General features: G+C 46.2%; 1 protein-coding gene across 1 annotated transcript in view; it reads left to right on the top strand.

Moving 5' to 3' along the window:
• The first annotated feature begins 8,814 nt into the window (after nucleotides 1–8,814).
• Nucleotides 8,815–17,647, top strand: part of LOC139755744 (uncharacterized) — a 715,481-nt gene continuing 706,648 nt past the window's right edge. The window contains 1 exon segment of the mRNA XM_071674375.1: nucleotides 8,815–10,334. Coding sequence (XP_071530476.1) covers nucleotides 9,068–10,334 — 1,267 coding nt within the window. The 5' untranslated portion in view covers nucleotides 8,815–9,067.

Here is a 17,647-nt window from a genome sequence, read left to right as displayed (position 1 = left end):
CCTCCCACCCACTTCGAGAAATGTCTAACATGTGTCCTCTGTTGCCTCCCGCTTAGATGATTTTCTCAGGTGAAGGAGTCGCCGCCTCACTCCTGTTAAGATGCAGCTTCTTTACTAACTTTCTCTTTGGTTCAGTGCCAGATGCTTTCTGCAGTGTAAACACACAAACCACCCGTCATTCTCTGTTGTGTAAACGAGAGCTCGCTGTATCTTACAAGACTAAGAGGTGTGTGATGCACGATCCTTTTCTGAATCCTTGTTGCTCTCCACTAGGTACTATCTCCTTCACAGGTGGTCATCCGTACTTGTTCTGATTTTCTTTTCCAATATTCTGCAGACCACAATTGTCATAGGAACTGGTATGTAGTTTAGCGTAACTTCTCTGTCTCCTTTCTTAAAGATAGGTGCGACATTTGCCCTCTTCTACTCCCTTGTCTCTGTACTTTTCTCCAGCGACATCTTGGACATAATAAGAGGCCTGTCAAGCGTATCTGCACATCTCTCTTTCCAGTTGGTGTGCTTTCGTCAGTTGCCACGCTAGTGTCAGCTGTGACGTGCTAGACTCCGGAAGTGTTCCTGTATACGTTCTAAGAACTTTTTCTCTCCATGGCTTCCTGTCTTCATGAGGACCTAAGTGCTCTCAATCTTTCTCTTATTATCTGAAATTTTCCATTGTTAGAACTGTATCGTCTCTGAGGAAAGCATCATTCACTGCTTCATGTACCATCCTGAGCGTTCCTTCAGTGGTATGTTTGTACATTGTTCCCGTTCACTGCAGTACCTTCCTGCAGTTGCTCTTCCCATCATGAACTGTTTGAATGGACTGTGTCATAACATGTCCTGGAACTTACGATAGGTCTTTATCAAGAAGCCACTCCCGTCCCTCCTTTGTCCTCTCTTCCCCTCCCTGTTATCAGGTATTACCTCCGGACAGATTAGGTCAGCTCTTATCTGTTTAGTGAGTTTTATCTCCACTACTCCAACATTGTTAGGTTTGCTCTTCCCAAATTCAGTCTCTGAGTTTCGGTTCTTCTCCATTTACAACTGATCACTGTGCATTTGTTTGCCTTATTTACAATCGAACAATCTCATCACTTGATATTCCTTACCTCGCTTAGTACTGGACAAGGCTGTCCTGCTTTTACCTTCTCTGTAAGTCTCCCAGGTTTTGCTCTCTCTCTCTCTCTCTCTCTCTCTCTCTCTCTCTCTCTCTCTCTCTCTCTCTCTCTCTCTCTCTCTCTCTCTCTCTATATATATATATATATATATATATATATATTTTTTTTTTTTTTATTTTATTATACTTTGTCGCTGTCTCCCGCGTTTGCGAGGTAGCGCAAGGAAACAGACGAAAGAAATGGCCCAACCCCCCCCCCCCATACACATGTATATACATACGTCCACACACGCAAATATACATACCTACACAGCTTTCCATGGTTTACCCCAGACGCTTCACATGCCTTGATTCAATCCACTGACAGCACGTCAACCCCGGTATACCACATCGCTCCAATTCACTCTATTCCTTGCCCTCCTTTCACCCTCCTGCATGTTCAGGCCCCGATCACACAAAATCTTTTTCACTCCATCTTTCCACCTCCAATTTGGTCTCCATCTTCTCCTCGTTCCCTCCACCTCCGACACATATATCCTCTTGGTCAATCTTTCCTCACTCATTCTCTCCATGTGCCCAAACCACTTCAAAACACCCTCTTCTGCTCTCTCAACCACGCTCTTTTTATTTCCACACATCTCTCTTACCCTTACGTTACTCACTCGATCAAACCACCTCACACCACACATTGTCCTCAAACATCTCATTTCCAGCACATCCATCCTCCTGCGCACAACTCTATCCATAGCCCACGCCTCGCAACCATACAACATTGTTGGAACCACTATTCCTTCAAACATACCCATTTTTGCTTTCCGAGATAATGTTCTCGACTTCCACACATTCTTCAAGGCTCCCAGAATTTTCGCCCCCTCCCCCACCCTATGATCCACTTCCGCTTCCATGTTTCCATCCGCTGCCAGATCCACTACCAGATATCTAAAACACTTCACTTCCTCCAGTTTTTCTCCATTCAAACTCACCTCCCAATTGACTTGACCCTCAACCCTACTGTACCTAATAACCTTGCTCTTATTCACATTTACTCTTAACTTTCTTCTTCCACACACTTTACCAAACTCAGTCACCAGCTTCTGCAGTTTCTCACATGAATCAGCCACCAGCGCTGTATCATCAGCGAACAACAACTGACTCACTTCCCAAGCTCTCTCATCCCCAACAGACTTCCTACTTGCCCCTCTTTCCAAAACTCTTGCATTTACCTCCCTAACAACCCCATCCATAAACAAATTAAACAACCATGAAGACATCACACACCCCTGCCGCAAACCTACATTCACTGAGAACCAATCACTTTCCTCTCTTCCTACACGTACACATGCCTTACATCCTCGATAAAAACTTTTCACTGCTTCTAACAACTTTCCTCCTACACCATATATTCTTAATACCTTCCACAGAGCATCTCTATCAACTCTATCATATGCCTTCTCCAGATCCATAAATGCTACATACAAATCCATTTGCTTTTCTAAGTATTTCTCACATACATTCTTCAAAGCAAACACCTGATCCACACATCCTCTACCACTTCTGAAACCACACTGCTCTTCCCCAATCTGATGCTCTGTACATGCCTTCACCCTCTCAATCAATACCCTCCCATATAATTTACCAGGAATACTCAACAAACTTATACCTCTGTAATTTGAGCACTCACTCTTATCCCCTTTGCCTTTGTACAATGGCACTATGCACGCATTCCGCCAATCCTCAGGCACCTCACCATGAGTCATACATACATTAAATAACCTTACCAACCAGTCAACAATACAGTCACCCCCTTTTTTAATAAATTCCACTGCAATACCATCCAAACCTGCTGCCTTGCCGGCTTTCATCTTCCGCAAAGCTTTCACTACCTCTTCTCTGTTTAACAAATCATTTTCCCTAACCCTCTCACTTTGCACACCACCTCGACCAAAACACCCTATATCTGCCACTCTATCATGAAACACATTCAACAAACCTTCAAAATATTCACTCCATCTCCTTCTCACATCACCACTACTTGTTATCACCTCCCCATTTGCGCCCTTCACTGAAGTTCCCATTTGCTCCCTTGTCTTACGCACTTTATTTACCTCCTTCCAGAACATCTTTTTATTCTCCCTAAAATTTAATGATACTCTCTCACCCCAACTCTCATTTGCCCTTTTTTTCACCTCTTGCACCTTTCTCTTGACCTCCTGTCTCTTTCTTTTATACATCTCCCACTCAATTTCATTTTTTCCCTGCAAAAATCGTCCAAATGCCTCTCTCTTCTCTTTCACTAATACTCTTACTTCTTCATCCCACCACTCACTACCCTTTCTAATCAACCCACCTCCCACTCTTCTCATGCCACAAGCATCTTTTGCGCAATCCATCACTGATTCCCTAAATACATCCCATTCCTCCCCCACTCCGCTTACTTCCATTGCTCTCACCTTTTTCCATTCTGTACTCAGTCTCTCCTGGTACTTCCTCACACAGGTCTCCTTCCCAAGCTCACTTACTCTCACCACCCTCTTCACCCCAACATTCACTCTTCTTTTCCGAAAACCCATACAAATCTTCACCTTAGCCTCCACAAGATAATGATCAGACATCCCTCCAGTTGCACCTCTCAGCACATTAACATCCAAAAGTCTCTCTTTCGCACGCCTGTCAATTAACACGTAATCCAATAATGCTCTCTGGCCATCTCTCCTACTTACATAAGTATACTTATGTATATCGCGCTTTTTAAACCAGGTATTCCCAATCATCAGTCCTTTTTCAGCACATAAATCTACAAGCTCTTCACCATTTCCATTTACAACACTGAACACCCCATGTATACCAATTATTCCCTCAACTGCCACATTACTCACCTTTGCATTCAAATCACCCATCACTATAACCCGGTCTCGTGCATCAAAACCACTAACACACTCATTCAGCTGCTCCCAAAACACTTGCCTCTCATGATCTTTCTTCTCATACCCGGGTGCATATGCACCAATAATCACCCACCTCTCTCCATCAACTTTCAGTTTTACCCATATTAATCGAGAATTTACTTTCTTACATTCTATCACATACTCCCACAACTCCTGTTTCAGGAGTATTGCTACTCCTTCCCTTGCTCTTGTCCTCTCACTAACCCCTGACTTTACTCCCCAGACATTCCCAAACCACTCTTCCCCTTTACCCTTGAGCTTCGTTTCACTCAGAGCCAAAACATCCAGGTTCCTTTCCTCAAACATACTACCTATCTCTCCTTTTTTCACATCTTGGTTACATCCACACACATTTAGACACCCCACTCTGAGCCTTCGAGGAGGATGAGCACTCCCCGCGTGACTCCTTCTTCTGTTTCCCATTTTAGAAAGTTAATACAAGGAGGGGAGGATTTCTGGCCCCCCGCTCCCGTCCCCTCTAGTCGCTTTCTACGACACGCGAGGAATACGTGGGAAGTATTCTTTCACCCCTATCCCCAGGGATAATATACATATATATATACATATACACAAACACACACACACACACACACATACGCACATATACACACATATATATATATATATATATATATATATATATATATATATATATATATATATATATATATATAGGGGATAGGGGAGAAAGAATACTTCCCACGTATTCCCTGCGTGTCGTAGAAGGCGACTAAAAGGGAAGGGAGCGGGGGGCTGGAAATCCTCCCCTCTCGTTTTTTTTTTTTTTTTTAATTTTCCAAAAGAAGGAACAGAGAAGAGGTCCAGGTGAGGATATTCCCTCAAAGGCCCAGTCCTCTGTTCTTAACGCTACCTCGCTATCGCGGGAAATAGCGAATAGTATGAAAAAAAAAAAAAAAAATATATATATATATATATATATATGAAGACCACCGTACTACAGAATTCCTCTATTCTCGCAGGTTACTTCACCAGCGTCAGTACCTCCTGGCCTCATAACTCCATGACAACATCTACTGACCAGTGATCCTCAGACGCTGCATTTGACATAGCCTCTTGTAGTATCATAATCAACGTATCATTCTTTTTTTTCCACCCTTTCCCCCTTTGGCTGGAGTGTGGTCCACTTGTAGTCGAAAAATCATCATGCTCTTACGTCCCTCCTCTTTCTGCTTATATATGTCTGCTTTCTGCTTTCGTATGTCTACTTTCTGCTTACATGTGTCTATTTTCTACTTACGTGTGTCTACCTTCTTATCATTTGAGTTTGGTTCACTATGTTAGTCCAACCTGCTTGTCATTGTGATTCATCAACCTCCCATGTCTCCTGTTTGACTTACACTCCCTACTCTCGCCAGCTCGCACTCGTCCTAAATATTCGACACCTTTCTAGACTTTCCACAAAGCAGATCATATTCTTCCAAGGTTGTTCTGCCTCTGACTGGGTATATTACTCTCTCCGTAGCATCATTTGAGATTGTGCCGGATACTTCTGGTGCAGTGTCTCCCGGGTCGCTCCTCCTGAACACCAGTCATTCATTCCCTCTTGTTTCTGCTCAGAGGACCCAGAATTCGCTCGTGTTCTAGCACTCTGGACATTTCCGTATTTTGTTCTTTCTCGCTGACATCCAGAGAAGACCCTCCGTCCACCGTCCCTCTGGTTACATTTGCTCTGGATCTCTTCAGTAGATTCTGGTTTTGATGTCTTGTAACTTTCAGCTCCTTGCTTTCCATTTCCATTTGATGGAACTTGTCGTGATCTTCGATTTCATTGCTGTGTTTCTTTGTGTGTGTGTGTGTGTGTGTGTGAGTGTGTGTGTCTGTCTGTGTGTGTGTGTTGTGCTGGACGAGGCTGGAGCTCTACGCTTGTGTAGCCCCATCTCTCAAACACCTTTTACAACTCTTGTATACAGAGAGGATTAACGATTTTATCATTTATCTTATTACAAATTTCCACAAGTCATACTTGAACAGTTCTCAATTTTGCATCTGTCGACATCATTAAACCGGTTTAGAAACTTGAGGGTTGTGATCAAATTACCCCTTACTCTTCTCTCTTCCATGTCGGACAGTTTATGGTCTCTAACCTCTCGCTGTAACTCATACCTAATGCTAGCGCCTTCATGTCGTCCTTCTGTTGACTTCATCGGTTATTTGAGCATCATCAAGTGCCATGACCAAACGTGAGGTGCATAATTCTGGTCTTGACCTGATAGTCTCCCTCAGTCGTATGCTGAACATTATCTGTCTCGTGCACTTACAAGCCATGATAATAGACTGCAGTTTGGCAGTTGGTCGTCTGTACAGTTCTCCTCCTGAGGTAAAGTGTTGACGATAAGTTAGCTACAATGACCACTCCCTCGTCTCTCTCACACATAGATTCCTGTATTTCCTGCTAGACATTCATACTGGGGCCTTCTTTAATTGTCCTAATCTGAAGTCCTTTCCATTTGCTTGGGATGAATTCCACGAACCAAGTGTGTGTGTGTGTGTGTGTGTGTGTGTGTGTGTGTGTGTGTGTGTGTGTCTGAATATGTTACAAGAGAATATTACACTAGACTTCACCCCCCCTCTCTTATCCTTGTATAGATTTACCATGTCGTTAATGGGCACACACACACACACACACACACACACACACACACACACACACACACTCCCCAGGCTAAGCCAGGTACCCATTTATCGACCAGTCATGGAGGGAGCATGAACACCTGGGTTGGTTGTGGGCCGACTGTGAAGTGCGGGCTCGACCTGGACAGTCCTGTGCTGACTCACGGTCGGCATTGTTAACCGTTACGCCACGGAGGGTCGTGTGGTTACTGTTTGTGTTACGGGGAGAGAGTTTTATACGTGTTGCTCCGTCTCTTAACTTGTATGTATGTAGTATGTGTGTGTGTGTGTGTGTGTGTATGCGGGGTCCATGCACATGTGCCACTGTTCGTGTCCTTGTAGCTACGTACATGTGTGGTGGCCATACATTCGTGGCCGTCAGTAGCGAGTGAAATTGTAGTATTGCTGTCCGTAGAGACATGACGGCCGTTCCTACGACAGACTCTCACGTACCCACACCTACGTATAGGGAGAGAGGGGAGGGTGGGAGAGCCTGGGGTTTAGATTGCACAAATAATGAATTTCTTGTTCTTGTTGGCGTTTTTGTGTGTGTGTGGGTGTTTCATGATGGTAGTGGTCATCATCACCTGTTGTTGGCTGGCAGTGAGGAGGAGGGACGTGTTGGTCTGATGTGTGGGGCCAGTGAGGCAGGTAACGCCCCACCTCATACAACCAGATACACTGAACTTGACAGTGGCGGAGAATATCACATTTCCGTCGTTACTGTCTGGCCAGGAGCGTTCTTGTGCCGTCAACCCCCGCCCGAGGGCAGCCTGGCCAACGTCTAGGATCAGGCGAGGCTTAGTCTGATGGTAACATTGTAATGTGCACGTTGATTAGGGTATACATTGTGTAACAGTGGGGGTGTGGCGATGAGAGGGTTGGGTGTGCATCGTCTTACGACCGACCTCTCTGGTCAGTAAAGCGGCGGGGAACATATTAGCAAACCTGAAGTGCGGCCGCAAAGTTGTCGCGTCCACATGCCTGGGAGGGCCGGGCCACTGTCGCACATACCTCTGCTTGCTGCCGCTCCTGCTGCACTCCCATAATGGTCCGCCCCCTGCACCCATCTCCCAGCCCGCCCGCTCACCTACACCTATCACCCTCACTCGTGGATACACCTGTTTCAGCTTTATATACATACATATATGCATGCCTTAAAATCAGGGTATACATGCCACGTTTACATAGCCCGGGCTTATAAGGCTACATACACAAAGTATTCATAATATCAAGCGTCGTTGATATATAATGCACAGCTTTGGACTGAAATGGTTCAGTTTATGTAGTGTGTGAGGCAGGAAGTGTCATCAGGCGGCATTCAGCCGGTCCGCCGGGCAGGAGGAGGAGGAGGAGGAGGAGGGGAAGGTGTTGTTGTCCACCCATCTATCACTGTGTGTTATCCTCACCCACCAACCATGTGACGGACGTGCGTGGACAACAGGTTTTCACTCGGCCGTGATTAGTGGGTGACAGAATGGTTCAGTTCCCCGTAGACTTTGGAAACATTTCCCACCACCTGGTATGCGCGGTCGTCCTCTCGTCGTACACCGTTAGCCAGGTAGTAGTACATGGAGGCAAGAGTATGCACAACACCACTGGTGTGGTGGTGATCCGAGCCTACGGTGTGGCTCTGACTCGTCGCATCTGCTGTGTATGTTGTGTGTGGCTCACTCGCTACTGGGAGGATCAAGAACGCACACGACATCCCTCTACCATCGCAAGTGACGTGTGGTGCCGTGATAAACCACCACAAGTGCTGCAGGCACCCCTCACCACCGGTATGACACTTGCGGTGCAATGAACCACTACAGGTTCAGCCGATACCTCCCACCGCTGGCATGAAACGTGTAGTGCCGTGAACCACCTCATGTGCTTGCGGAACACCCCACTAGTAGTGACGCTCGTGTTGCCTATTTCGTCTGACACCATTCATCAAGGTGAAGGTTCTGTCTGTCTGTCTGTCTGTCTGTCAGTCAGGGAGGGAGGTAGGGAGGGCGGGAGAGTGGGGCGGGCGGGTAGTGACTCCAGAGGTTCAGTTGGCCACGAGCCGTGTGAGTGTGCGGGTGTGGACGCCGCCTCTCGCCCCGGCTATCCCCCCACGCGTGCTTTACGCCACACCCCCCTCCCCACCCCCACGGGATTTAACATACGCTCGGGATGGAGATTTGACGGCCCGGGTCAACATGTATTATAGTGGAGTTAGTGTGTGATGGTTCAGTAATGTAACCGTTTGAAAGTGTGGTCATTATAGCAATACTTGAATGGTTCAATAACGTACGTGATTATTATTATTATCATTTGTTATTTTTTTTTCATAGATCATCTGAATATGATGTTTGAGTGTAGATTATTAGCTTACTAATGTTGCAAGATGATTTGCAACAGTGGCTTGCTTATAACTCGTAAACTGAAGGAGCTCGTCACGGGCGGGGAGTTTTCCCCCAACAAACGTTCCCCTCCAGTCAAAGTTGTCAACCTCAAGCCCATCAGCGTCGAGCCCGTCCATGTGTACAACAACAGCGCCTCGCCAGGTCAGGGCTTCCGGGTCGCACACGGGCGTGACCCTCGACCCGGCCACCCAACAGCTGTAGGTCAGAGTAAAGGTGTCGAGATCATGGGTTCGTGGGACTCGTGCACGGAGGGCTTCGATAGCCCCAGCCTGGTGTGTGGCTCGCTCAGCAAGGCTCAGCTGAGGGAAGAGCCGCGCTTCACCTCCCTCACTCGTCCTGCCAAGACACAGCTGGAGTTCACCAAGATCAACGGGAAGACAGTGAGGCTGTACTCCAGCCTGCCCAGGGCCACGCTCAGCAGGCTTAAGACTGGACACTTATCTTCGCCGCCGCAGGAGGAGCAGACACCCAGCAGCGGTGACCCGCCTCTCACTCGCCCACCGGGCAAGCCGGGCGTCGCTAATGATGCCAGTGTCGGCGGCCACGTCGTTCCCTCAGACCTGTACAGTGAACTCCCGCGCAAGAAGAAGAAGCCATGCATGGCCCAGGACTGCACCTCCGTCCACCACCGACATGACCACAGCAACGCTTCCAACGCCAAGTCTTCGGCTGACAACAGTCTGGCGAAGAAGTTCAGCACCCTTGATCATTCTCGGAAAAAACATGAGAAGTCGAGAGTCTTACAGAAGTTTCATTCCCTGGATCGAGGATGGAAGTCGTTCATAACACCAAAGATTAGCAGCAGCAGCAGTAAAAACTCTCAGACGTCCTTGTCTGATCATAATGACGGAGGAAACGTTCACAACCGTAGCCCCAAACTTGGTGCTAGGAGGTCAGAGTCAGACATACCCAGAGGTAGCCAGGTGAACGACTCGGACGCACACAGACCCCAGCCCTTCTCAGTTCACCCCAGCCAAAGACGAGACCCTACAAGCCACACCAAAGAAGAGAGACTCCGTGCCAGGCTACGGTGTCCCGCTACCCTGGAGCCCCACATCCATGAGCCTCAGCGAGGCATGTGGAAGAGCGCCAGTTCAACAGAAGGACTGAGGAACACGGCGGGCGAAAAAGGGACAAAAGGCGGTGTTATCTCCGACGCGGATGAGGAGGCGCAACGACAGAAGAGTAGCGGCCGCCAGGAGGATGGTAACGTCGCTGGCTATCAGTGCCACACCCTTCCTAAAGCACGTGAGTAATCCAATCCTGTAGAGTGGTAGGGCTGGGAAGGGTCAGTGGGGGGACGGACGGGTCAGAGAGGGTTGACGGTCGTACAGGGAGGGGAATCACCACACCTGCCTGCTGCCCAGATAGCCCGCCACATTCTTACCGCTCTTACTGAGGAAATATTTTGAACATTTACAGGAAATTCTCATCGTCCGTTCGATAGGAAAATATTTAGTACAGTTTAAGATGTACACATGATGATACTTTACTTATATATATATATATATATATATATATATATATATATATATATATATATATATATATATATATATATATATATATAAAATATATATATATATATATATATATATATATATATATATATATATATATATTTTTTTTTTTTTTTTTTTTTTCTTTTTGCCGCTGTCTCCCGCGTTTGCGAGGTAGCGCAAGGAAACAGACGAAAGAAATGGCCCAACCCACCCCCATACACATGTGTATACATACGTCCACACACGCAAATATACATACCTACACAGCTTTCCATGGTTTACCCCAGACGCTTCACATGTCCTGATTCAATCCACAGGCAGCACGTCAACCCCGGTATACCACATCGATCCAATTCACTCTATTCCTTGCCCTCCTTTCACCCTCCTGCATGTTCAGGCCCCGATCACACAAAATCTTTTTCACTCCATCTTTCCACCTCCAATTTGGTCTCCCACTTCTCCTCGTTCCCTCCACCTCCGGCACATATATCCTCTTGGTCAATCTTTCCTCACTCATTCTCTCCATGTGCCCAAACCATTTCAAAACACCCTCTTCTGCTCTCTCAACCATGCTCTTTTTATTTCCACACATCTCTCTTACCCTTACGTTACTTACTCGATCAAACCACCTCACACCACACATTGTCCTCAAACATCTCATTTCCAGCACATCCATCCTCCTGCGCACAACTCTATCCATAGCCCACGCCTCGCAACCATACAACATTGTTGGAACCACTATTCCTTCAAACATAGCCATTTTTGCTTTCCGAGATAATGTTCTCGACTTCCACACATTCTTCAAGGCTCCCAGGATTTTCGCCCCCTCCCCCACCCTATGATCCACTTCCGCTTCCATGGTTCCATCCGCTGCCAGATCCACTCCCAGATATCTAAAACACTTTACTTCCTCCAGTTTTTCTCCATTCAAACTTACCTCCCAATTGACTTGACCCTCAACCCTACTGTACCTAATAACCTTGCTCTTATTCACATTTACTCTTAACTTTCTTCTTTCACACACTTTATATATATATATATATATATATATATATATATATATATATATATATATATATATATATATATATATATATATATAACTTAATCCCAGCAATCCTGTTATGGGCCTCATGCAGCTTCGAGATTCCTCCCCACGCTGGAGCAGGGAAACGATGGACTTGTTTGGAAAGAAAAGGACCTCGATGAGTGTATACTCCTATATGTCCATTGGCAATGATACGACCTCACCGAAGATGACTTCTTACTCTGTGTGTAGCCAGCTGATGGTAGAGTCTGGTAACACCCATGTATGTATATGTTCCGGACTCTGCCTGCGTGAGATTACATTGGATTGCCGTCTGCTCAAACAATTTGTCACTTTAAAGGGATCCACATTTTCCTATTACTGGAAATAGCGCAGGCTTGGGCTTGTTCGCCATCTTTCGCATTAGCTAGGTAGCACAAAGCGCAGACGAAGAAATGGCCTCATTCGCTCATATCCACTCTTTATCTGCACTGAAACCAGATCCCCCAACCAGGCCTCACAGACCTTCGTGGTTTCTTCCAGGTGCTTCATATGCCCTAGTTCAATCCATTGAGAGAACGTCGCTCCCTGTATACCATGTCCCTCTTGGTCTCGCTGTCCCTTGCACGCCTCACACCCTCCTGAACCTTCAAAGTCTCTATCGTCCCATCCTTTCACAGCCTCCTTGGTTTCCACTTTTTCCATATTCCCTCCACTTTTGACATGTATACTTTCGTAGTGAATCTTTCATCACTCATCCCTTCCATATGTCCATACCATATCAACACACCCTCTTCAGCTCCCTCATACATACTTATATCACACACTGCCCTCAAACATTTCATTCAAAATTTATCCGACCTCTTGTTTATTGGCTAAGACCCTCACCACCACATCCATTAAAGACTTACCTTCCTCTCCACACGTTCTTCTTTGCACACAGGACCATTGCCTCCTCACTCACCCTGTGGCTCACTCGGCTTTCATGGTTACATTCGCTGCCATATCCACTCCCAGGTATATATATATATATATATATATATATATATATATATATATATATATATATATATATATATATCGCCATTTCCCGCATTAGCGAGGTAGCGTTACGAACAGAGGATGAGGACTGGGCCTTTGAGGGAATATCCTCACCTGGCCCCTTTCTCTGTTTCTTCTTTTGGAGAAAAAAAAAAAATATATATATATATATATATATATATATATATATATATATATATATATATATATATATATATATATATTATACTATTCGCCATCTCCCGCGTTAGCGAGGTAGCGTTAAGAACAGAGGACTGAGCCTTTGAGGGAAATCCTCACTTGGTCCCCTTCTTTGTTCCTTCTTTTGGAAAATTAGAAATGAGAGGGGAGGTTTTCCAACCCCCCCCCCCCCCCCCCCCCCCGCTCCCTCCCTTTTAGTCGCCTTCTGCGACACGCAGGGAATACGTGGGAAGTATTCTTTTTCCCCTATCCCCAGGGATATGTATATGTAGGGATGTTATCATACCCCATCTGCTTTAGTGAATGAGCGAGTGAAAAATCACCTTTGGCAAGGCTGTATCATTGGAGGAATATTCTCAACAAAGAACTACTCGCTCCAGAGGAGTCTGCAATTCCCTACCACTATAAGTAGCGCATCGTGGGCTGCGAGAGCCTTTAGAAAGATGTCCTTGGTAACATCAGGTCTCTTTCATATAGATTGGACCTGGATTCATTATGAATAGATGAATGTATAAATAGAGGCATTATCAGAGTCCACCAGCTTGTGGATCCCTTGGACGTCACCCTCGACAAAGTTGTATCATCGGGGAAGAGGCTGTATGGAGAACTTCTTACTGCAAAGGACTCTAGCCTTTCCTTTATGTTATTGATGATGGGAGCGCTACCTTGAAGCTGCAGGAATCCTGGATTAATAGTTTGATAAGGATAATATTGATAATGATAATGATAATTATGATAATAATGATAATAATAATAGTAATAATAATTGATAATAATAATAATGATAATAATAAATGATATATATATATATATATATATATATATATATATATATATATATATATATATATATATATATATATATATATATCGACCTGTTGATTTATTGTCATTAATGCTAACTACTACACCATGAAGGCCCATTTGTGTGTGTGTGTGTGTGTGTGTGTTCATATTTATTTAACTCTTTGTTGATGTTTTTTTAAATAATCTTATGCTGTAGACAAGAGTGAAGGGTTGAGACTGGTGGACCACAATAAGAATGAGCGAGGTCTGTGGCGCCGTGTGGTCGTGTTGGACCCGCTGACCAGCCCACTGTGAACTACTTGGCAAAGATTACAATTAATGACCTAAGCCGGTCACTTAATGGTACTCCTTATAGCAAATAACCTCAGTCACTCACCCGATGGTAACCCCTTGTTACAAATGACCTCAGTCACTCACCCGATGGTAACCACTTGTTACAAATGACCTCAGTCACTCACCCGATGGTACCTTTGTAACATCTGTCACTCACCCGATGGTACCACTTGTAACAACTCAGTCCACTCACAAGATGGTACCCCTTTGTAACAACTCAGTCACTCATCCGATGGTGCCACTTGTAACAACTCAGTCCACTCACAAGATGGTACCCCTTGTAACAACTCAGCCACTCATCCGATGGTACCACTTGTAACAACTCAGTCCACTCACAAGATGGTACCCCTTGTAACAAATGACCTCAGTCGCTCACCCGATAGTACCCCCGCGTAACAAACTCGCCAGGTATGCCAACTAGCCAGGTATAAACCAATATGCAAATGTTGATGGAGACTGACACACACACACGTACGCATTCAGAGGCACTAAAGTTGTACATAAGGGTTGTGTGCATACGGAGGTATGTGTGCATACAGAGAGGTGTGTGCATGCAGAGCAAACATTGATTTCTACACACATTAGCACATACCGCCCCAAGGTACGTATCGTGGATGTGGCATTCTTCCTCATGCATAGCGAGAGCGCTCACAGGAAACCTTATTTGTAATAAATACCTGAGGGAGGGCTATCAAGTGGAAGATAGCCCAGCAAACACGACCATTAAATGATTAAAGTCTCAGGATTATGTTTGTGTACATGCGATGGACATCTCTCTGTGTTACACTGTACTACCGTACCCTCATGCTTATGTTGGTGATCCCAGTGTCTAGCGGGTCAGTGTTGTAGCAGGTGGTAGTGTCCAGGTCAGTGCTGGAGCAGGTGGTAGTGTCCAGGTCAGTGTTGTAGCAGGTGGTAGTGTCCAGGTCAGTGTTGCAGCAGGTGGTAGTGTTCAGCGGGACAGTGTTGCAGCAGGTGGTAGTGTCCAGGTCAGTGTTGCAGCAGGCGGTAGTGTCCAGGTCTGTGTTGCAGCAGGTGGTAGTGTCCAGCGGGTCAGTGTTGGAACAGGTGGTAGTGTCCAGCGTGTCAGTGTTGAGGTCTTTCACATCATTCACTTGGTTTATAATGGTGTCTGTGTCCATCCGGTGTATTTATATTGCTTTTGATTTCCTCATTCTTCCCATACCGGAGGAGTTGAAACTTATCTCCACTGTAATGCATGTTGTTCTCGGTTTGCGTCAGTGTCAGGTAGAGGAATGAGGATCAGGAGAGGGACAAGTATAGTTCCTTGAGGGAGTGAACATTTTACTTTGGAAGCACTGGAGATGGCATCGTTTACAACTACGTATTGTGATCTGTTACTCAAACCGTTGTTTCTCCATCTATATTTTGTGGGTATTCTCATGAACATTTCATGTACTGTGGCACCATGATCACATTTATCAAATGTTTTTGCAGTGTCTGAGTAAGTCACACCAGTGTTTTGGGAGTACTTAGAGCCTCCGCAACAACTGTGTTCAGTTTTATGAGAAACTGACTCATGTTAATGGTCAGATTTCACATCCAAATAACTCCAGAGGTTCTGTAAGATACAATGTGTGTTTCATCATTATTATCACCTTCCCTTAGCCTCGTTCTCACATAACCTCATCCTCCAGCCACACACTCTCATCCTCTCTCACCACACCCTCTTCCTCCCACCATTCCCTCACACAGTTTCATCCTCCCACCATTCCCTAACACACACTCATCTTCCCCTACCACGCCTCCCTTCATCCTCCCGTGCCACGCCCTCACACGCCTCCCCTACCCTTGGCCATTACCTTAAGACCCTCCTCTGCCTCTCTGTCACGTCTCACACTAAATTATTGTTATGCCAGCCATTACTGCCTGTCACCCACCCTCACCCTCCGCGGTCCTCACCCAGCACTCAACCACCATACTCCTTACCCACCCTTCACCCTCACCCATACTCACCACAGTCCTTATCCACCTCTCACCCGCACTCAGACCCATCACACTCATCACCCACCACGGTCTTCACACACCATTTCACCCATCACTCACCACAGTCGTCACCCCACCCACAACACTCACCCACTCTCCACTGATCACCCATCTTCTCTCTTGTGCTGACGTTCTGTGGACTGCACATCCGCTGTGTACCCCAGCAGCCTGGATGTACAGTACATGTACTGCTGGGGGTGAGGCAAGGGCGCCCCTCACCGTACCCCAGCAGCCTGGGTGTACACTGTATGTAGTGCTGTGGGTGAGGTGGGGGTGCCCCAGCCCCGTACCCCAGCAGCCCAGATGTATAGTACATGTAGTGCTGGGGATGAGGCATGGGTGCCCCTCCCCGTATACATAACCCTTCCAAGGAAGTCCTCTCCCCACCCACTACCTTGCGCCCCCACTCATTATTTCTTATCTCCTCCGCCACACCCTCTGTGTTTACTATTAGCCCCATTTTTTACACTCTTTCACCGTAAGTTTCTTGGATCCTTCACATTAGCTCTCCATCAGCGTCCCTCACACTAGCCCCACATTGTCGTCCCTCACACTAGCCCCACATTAGCGTCCCCTCACACCAGTCTTTCATCAGTATCCCTCACACTTGCCTTACAGTAGAGTCCCTCACACTTGCCCTACAGTAGCGTCACTCACACTAGTCTTTCATCAGCGTCCCTCACACTAGTCTTCCATCAGCATCCCTCACACTAGTCGTCCAACAGCGTTCCTCACACTGGTCCTACGTTAGCGTCGCTCACACTAGCCGTACATAAGCGTCCGTAGATAATAATGATAATATTCTACAATATATTTCGAGAGCACAACCCACTACGCGGTCTGTACGTAAGAAGCGAGCCAGTAACCAGCAGTAACCAAAGTAGACCACAAGGCAGGACATGTACCACATACGTGACAATGTTGTTTCTGAGCAGTGTAGATACAGGTAGGGAACTGGGATATATCACCAGGAGACAGCGTCTTGGGGAACTCTCTCAGTGCAGTTGTATCATGAAAAGACATGTGTCTTAATGGACTGATACATGTGCATTTGTATCATGCAGAAACAAGTGTTCTCATGCATCAGTATCTGCGCAGATGCATCACGGAGAGACAAGTGTCTTAGCGACAGTGATTATCAGTGACTCGGCATGTTCAACAGTGACAAGATAACGTGCACGTATTTCAACATCTTTCACCTTTACGGTTTAAGAACTACAATACCTCCTTCCCACAGTACACGGTGGTTGAAATTAGATTGTGTTTTACATTCACACACTTTGTACCACCTGTCCATGACTAACGTGCTGTGTCCACGCGGCATGGTGCTGCTTCTTGGCCATTTTCCCGCAAGCTGATGTGCCGGGAGGGTATGGTGGATGGGGAGGTGGAACCTCCTGCTTCACTCTTCTGTCTTCATCGCTTAATTACTTTCGTATTAGACCTTCACTTCTTGTGTTATGTAGCTTCACCACGAGCCCATGTACTCCCACCACACCTGGGTAAGCGTCCCTGGCAGTGACCTTAGCCAGGCAGCTGTCCATCAGTGTGTCACACGGACCGAGCCTCCGTCACGGTCGGCCTCCCTCAGAGTATGTCACACCAGCCTGCAGACGGTACAGGTCCGCGCCCACTAGCCAGAC

Source organism: Panulirus ornatus, chromosome 20 (genome assembly GCF_036320965.1).
Source record: "Panulirus ornatus isolate Po-2019 chromosome 20, ASM3632096v1, whole genome shotgun sequence".
NCBI lineage: Eukaryota > Metazoa > Arthropoda > Malacostraca > Decapoda > Palinuridae > Panulirus > Panulirus ornatus.
Note: the sequence above shows the minus strand (reverse complement) of the source record. Positions and strands in the feature narration are given on the sequence as shown.